The sequence below is a fragment of the Sardina pilchardus genome, chromosome 3, assembly GCF_963854185.1.
Source record: "Sardina pilchardus chromosome 3, fSarPil1.1, whole genome shotgun sequence".
Classification (NCBI taxonomy): domain Eukaryota; kingdom Metazoa; phylum Chordata; class Actinopteri; order Clupeiformes; family Clupeidae; genus Sardina; species Sardina pilchardus.
This window is the reverse complement of record NC_084996.1, coordinates 35,481,208-35,487,259: the sequence shown is the minus strand read 5'-3', so window position 1 is coordinate 35,487,259 and position 6,052 is coordinate 35,481,208. Positions and strand designations below refer to the sequence as shown.

The following is a 6,052-nucleotide window of genomic DNA, read 5'->3' as shown; positions in this document are numbered from 1 at the left end:
AGTTATTAAAAAACATTTTTTTAAATATTGGTCTATTACAACAATTAGCGTTGCTTTTTTGTGCTATTATTTAATGATTTCATAATCCTTGTCTTATTCCTAAGTATCAGATGTTTATGTCTCATACTGTTAAACATTTATATTTTCATTTACTTGCTGAGTGATGAACTAATAAAATATTTCCTGTATTTCCGAAATAAATTGCTGCTGTCACTATTTAATGCCACTAGATGTCACTGTTCATGGATATCAGCAATGTGTTGCTATAGTAGACCAATATTTCATAAATAACATTTCAATAACCATAGCCAAAATACCATCTTGAAATTTCACAGTCTGAAAGCCCATTCCATACTCTTTCTGGAGATGTGTTCAATTCATTGGTATATCTTGTCATACCTCTGTAATGGGGAGATACAATATTATCCAAATTGATTGTTTTTCAGTTTTGTGTTACAATACTGCCAACAAAAAAGCAATATAGACTCCTCTTCATTACTTTTTCAAAGACAGCTTAAACACTTCTGTAGAGAGACATAACCATTTGCCAAACATTTTGTTTACAAATTGTGTAATGGGGCACCCAATGTGGGGGTGTGAAAGAAATCTGCAATTTTTCTTCTGATTTCACAAGATTGAAACACAGTCAGTGTCAACACATACGATTTAGGAATGAATATGTGGAATCTATAGGTAGCAATCATTATTCACAGAAAATATGAAGTCTTTAGCTTGAACACTTTTTGAGATAATGACATCTGAACTTTGCTGCAGATTTAGATGAGGGCGCCAATGTGCCAAAAATCAGAAGGGGGGTACCATGTTCAAAAATGTTTTTCTCTGGATGTATTAGGTATACCGATCTAATATTTTGGCTAAGTTAGTTTAAATGGTTACTCTTTAGATGGTAAAAGTTTGAAGCAAATCTGAGATGGTCAAGCAGAAATTTTCTCTAAAATCCGTTGAATTGAGGTGGAATGACCCACCTGTTAAACTCTCGCGGGGATGATGACATTGGATATGCAGACGTTTTTCACTACACAGTTTTGTCCACTGCCGTCTAGTGGACTGTGATCTTCGGTAGGTGAAGACGGCACACTTTGATCTTTGCTACCCCAGAGCTAACTTACCATGCAACTTATAGGCAGTTAGCTTCAATTAACTCCCGGATCTCTTTATATCGGCAAAGATGGCAACTTTGGATCCTTTTTGTAGGCGAACTTCAGAGGTCTATTGAATGCTTCAATGACTGTTTCAGGCTGCAACTTATATCGCAAAATGCAGGGCTCTCCTAAAACTTCTTATAGCGTAAGCTACCTCATAGTTGTCTTGTCCAGTCAGTCCCACGCCATAGGCCTATGTAATTTTAGATAATTTACGTAGCCTACGTAGCTCCTAGATGAGTCATGGCATGTTCGGTAGGGAGTGGTAAAAACGACAGGTGTGGACGGCAGTGAGGGATTTACCTGAGTGAAAAGAGACAATAGGGGGGGGGGGGGGGGGGATCGAAGCCGGGTGTGGCTGGTTGGCCAGCATAAAAGATGCAGCTCATCCCTCATATTTTCACAACTTCTGCTCAACACTCTCTTCATCCAGACCGGGTCCACAGCACACCAATCGGTGAGTTCAACTTGGGTTTTTTTTTTTTTTTTTTTTTTCTGTCTTGCTGGGTTTATATCTGCATATCCCCTCTCATCATTAAGCTTTGTAAATAAGTAATCAGTGCTGGTTGGTCCATTGCAAATTAATCAACTTTTGTGATAAGATTGAGCGGAAGGTTAGGCTACAGTCATTTAACAGTGAGTGCAATGCACCTTTTCAACATTTACTTTGAGATCGCCGACATGCAATTCCAGAATGTAATGTATTTCAGTTTGCCATAACGCCATCACTGTTTATTTGAAAACTGACAGGTTTCTTTTGAAAGCGATCCCAAGAGAAATCTGGGAAAAAAAACATAATTTTCTGCTGTTAGGAGACTCTCTGGTTATAACTACACAGCTAAAATGTGTAACAGACCCAACTTTTTCTTTAGAAAAGCAGAGCCTTCCTCTCTGTTTTTTACAACTGCCATACAGATTTGTTCATGATAACCTTCAGCTACTATTTCTCAAGCAGGGATGTGATTAGAAAATAATAATAATAATAATAATAATAAAAACTGGAATTGATCTTTATTTAATTCATTTGATATTCCATTCACAAACAAAATATATTTCAAATATATTTCCATAAAATATTTTTAAAGATGTAAATATTTGAAATGGGCCCAAACATATTTGTAAGGGATTTATTAATGAAATGCCAATTGTAATGTTCTGTAGCCCTATGCCTGGAAACGTAAATCGAAAGTACATTAATGTAACTTTGGGTTAATTCTATATCTTTAACAATTCACCATTTTAGAGGGTTGCTTATACAATGTACAGCATTCTCTGAGAATCTATTTAATATCCAAGCAGAATATAACTGAACTATCCCTAGTTCAAGTTTTCTGGATAAATGTAACTCATATGAAACTGGGCGGTGGCGACTTATATAAGTCACTTTGGATAAAAGCCTCTGCTAAATTAATACATGTAAATGTAAATGCATCAACTGCAGGAATTGGGGATCTCAAATTCCTTAACTTAAGTGACCTTTGTAAACATGTAGAGCCAAGACTTGTTTTAGTTTCTGAAAGGGATGGCAGTTGTTGGGTATGGCACCATGAGTCATTTGTGGTAAACTATGTTGTCAAGGATCACAGGGAGGATTGGCTCAAGCACCGGCACAAGGCGGCAATCTAAATTGCACAAGGCGGCAATCTAAATTGCAGTTAAATGTATAGAGTATAAGTTTAAGAGAAGTGTTCAAAGACAACAGTATTTAGAGCACCAGTTTTGCTTCTTTGTACTATTTCAGAAGCAACCTTAACTTTCGTCGGCCTTTCTAACTTGTCTAACTTTCACTTTCACGTTATCATCTTAAACTTCCTTACCTGCTAGATTTGGCCATTGAAGCCTATGTGCACAAGTAGTTTGATAAAGACCACATAAAAAGTCTCAGCATGCTTTTTCTGTGGGTTGGCCATGGCGCTGACAATGGTGCATTCACAAATGTATGTAAATCTGCCCCTCACTGTGCTGTCTCTCTTTCACAGTCACCATGACCGCACTGCAGCAATCCATGATGGGAATCATTGCAGTCTTCCGTCAAAATGCTGGCCCGGACAAAACCCTGAACAAGCCTGAGCTGAAGAAACTCCTGGAGGCTGAATTCGGCGGTGCCCTTGGGGTAAGGCTTAACAATTTCTGCCTAAAATTTTAAGGGGCTTGAAGATATTATCAATTAACCATCATGAACTGTTATTAGTCACTAGACATTGTTTCAGTGTCCACAAAATGAATAATTAACTCACGTTACAATTAGAAGAAATAAATTCAATCTCACAACTGTGTTCGAAATATAGTTACCACAATGCTGACGACCAAACTCTCTCTTCCCATCAGAATGCGAAGGACAAGAATGTTATTGATGAGATCTTTAAAGGACTGGACCAAGATGGCAGTGGATCAGTCAACTTCACAGAGTTTGTCACTATGGTGGCTGCCCTAACAGCAGCAATCAATGACATGGCATGAGTTGATTACATCACTACTACCAGTAGATGGTGCTATCTGTCCTTAATAAATATTTTATATAGTTTCCTGTGGTTGCATCAGTGTGTTCAACAGATCTCTCTCTCTCTCTTTCTCTTTCTCTCTCTCTCTTTATATACACACACACACACACACACACACACACACACATATGTATATATATATATATATATATATATATACATGCCCGTATACAGTCAGCAAAATTAGAGGATGTCACTGTATAACAAAGTATAAAGTAATTTGCAAGTAAATAATATAACAGCAAGTGGTGATGACGAGCACAAGCACCTACGGTTTCGTGACCTGTGACATTTCATTATCCAACAAAGCATTCACATGTTGTGTGCGCATGTCAACTGCACACATTTGATGTGTGTGTTAAATGTGTTCCTCTGCATTGAAAGCTCTTACGTAAATATGTTCAGACAACTGAGCATTTGGTTCAGACAATTAATATAAATGCAGTAGGCCTATAGAAATAATATAAATAAGCCATATAATTGTGCTTTATTAGTAAACAGTACAACTATTATGTTCACTTGTAGTGCACATAAAAGTTTACTAATTTTACATCCTGTTGGTATTTTACACCTTAAAATAATGTATACTACTATAAGGAACTAAAAGGTGTACTAGAAGTATATAACTAGTATCTTCTAGTTTAGTTAGAGTAGAGTTCTCAGTACCTACGACGAGTTTACTAGAAACCATGAAAACACTGTTTTTATAGTCATCCATGTGTGTTCACTTCTGCATTAGCTATCTTTTTGGTAGGCTAATTATAACTATTTACAAAACATATTGGAGGTGCCAAATGTTGAGTTACTTCAGTCTAGATTCTTTGACATTAATCACTCCTATGATATGTTGCTATTGTGTATCCAAAGCAAAGTAGGCCTACCTGTTTCAAAGTTAATTGATGGTCAAATCAAATTTCAACAAAATTCCATTATTTTTTGCACAGTGGGGGTTGGATTCAATTGGCCGGCTTCACGTGAGATCCTCATGAGACCTCACGTGTGAATCACACTTATTTTATTGATTTTTCCCAATTGAAGCTGCAATGACTCAAACAACCACCAGGTGGCACTTTTGAACAGGGTTAGGAATGGCGGTGTTACGGATCTTGATGGGATCCTGTTAAATGGGGATAAACCATAGATAAACAAATAGCACATCATCACGATACAGAAGTCTGCGCGAACATATATGGTATTATATTGACATGTCCATAATACAATTTACAAAAACAAACCCTATTTATGCGATCAGTTGAAGACCAGTTATTGCTCCACAGCCCTAAGTTTGTGTTGATTTGGGAGAGTGCAGCCTGCAGCTCATACTGATTTGGGGAGAGATAGCTCGCTTCGGTAGGCCTAGTGAGTAGGCTACTATAATTTTGAATGGTTGCGTTAAAGTGTGTTATTAATGAAGGGTTTAAATTACAATAAACAAATGTAGCCTACTGGGAACACCACCAATGATATCACCTGGGTTTGAACCAACGCCACGCAAAATACCGAGCATGCATGCAAAGCGGACAGGTTACCAGGAGCACCACCACATGCATTTTAAAATTCAGCACCAACTCCCTTTTTCATAGGCCTACATCATTAAAATGTGGGCAATGCAGTAGCCTAACTTTGACGATTTTAGAAGATAGCCTACAGCGAGGCAAATTTTTCGGCACTTGATTTCGTCTTTGGAAGAGTTGGACTCTCCCTTTAGGCCTACAGCCATCAAGATAATGCAATGCAACGTTACAATTGTTGCGTTTGTGGGAAACGTGTATCTCTGTGAAAGCCTTCGATCCCAAATTAACATGGCAACGTTGCCTATGACTAAAGTGTTTAAGTAATCACATCAAGCTTGAAATTGCTAGGTAGTGTGTTGGTAGCGTGTCAGTCTTTTAATCTGCATGCGCTCGATGAGGCGCAAATTCAAATCGTCAGTGGGTTCGCATCTCACCTCTCCATGTCACTTTTGAGTAAGAGCAGGCATACCACACATAACAATAGGTTAGACCCTAAATATATTTTACTTTACATCGAGTGGTCAGGAACACGACATCAGTTTAAATAATAGCTCCACGGCATTACGTAGTAGGGTTATTTCCACGTTTCACTGCAGTCAGAAACAAAAGCATGTTTGACGCACGGGATTAGAACCTGCAACGACTCGATGATAACCCACCTGCTTTAGCCACTGCACTAATAAATGGTGTAATTGAAGTAAGGGTTTGTAAATTCCATAATATTAGCCCACCAAAACGCAAACCAAGTAGCAAGAATGAGCCGGGGAGTCGGTCTTTTAATTTATATTAGCCTACAGTATAGCGCAATCATTGAGTCACGAGAAAAACATCAACTTAGTGATTTTTGGTTGGGCGCTTGTGATTTTTGGTTAAG

At 37.9% G+C, this 6,052-nt stretch overlaps 1 protein-coding gene across 1 annotated transcript; it reads left to right on the top strand.

Annotated features, from left to right (window-relative positions):
* Positions 1 to 1,485: 1,485 nt before the first annotated feature.
* LOC134076271 (protein S100-A12-like) lies at positions 1,486 to 3,687 on the top strand. Its single transcript, XM_062531263.1, has 3 exons — positions 1,486 to 1,620; positions 3,143 to 3,276; positions 3,492 to 3,687. The coding sequence occupies exons 1-3, from the start codon at positions 1,542 to 1,544 to the stop codon at positions 3,621 to 3,623; spliced, it is 345 nt and encodes a 114-aa protein (XP_062387247.1). The 5' UTR covers positions 1,486 to 1,541; the 3' UTR covers positions 3,624 to 3,687.
* The last annotated feature ends 2,365 nt before the right edge of the window (positions 3,688 to 6,052 follow it).

Bases quoted from the DNA above. Each gene is read 5' to 3' on its own strand.
- LOC134076271 (XM_062531263.1), top strand. From the start codon at position 1,542: ATGCAGCTCATCCCTCATATTTTCACAACTTCTGCTCAACACTCTCTT. The intron at 1,621-3,142 runs GTGAGTTCAACT...TCTCTTTCACAG, and splicing joins GGTCCACAGCACACCAATCG to TCACCATGACCGCACTGCAG. The intron at 3,277-3,491 runs GTAAGGCTTAAC...TCTTCCCATCAG, and splicing joins AATTCGGCGGTGCCCTTGGG to AATGCGAAGGACAAGAATGT.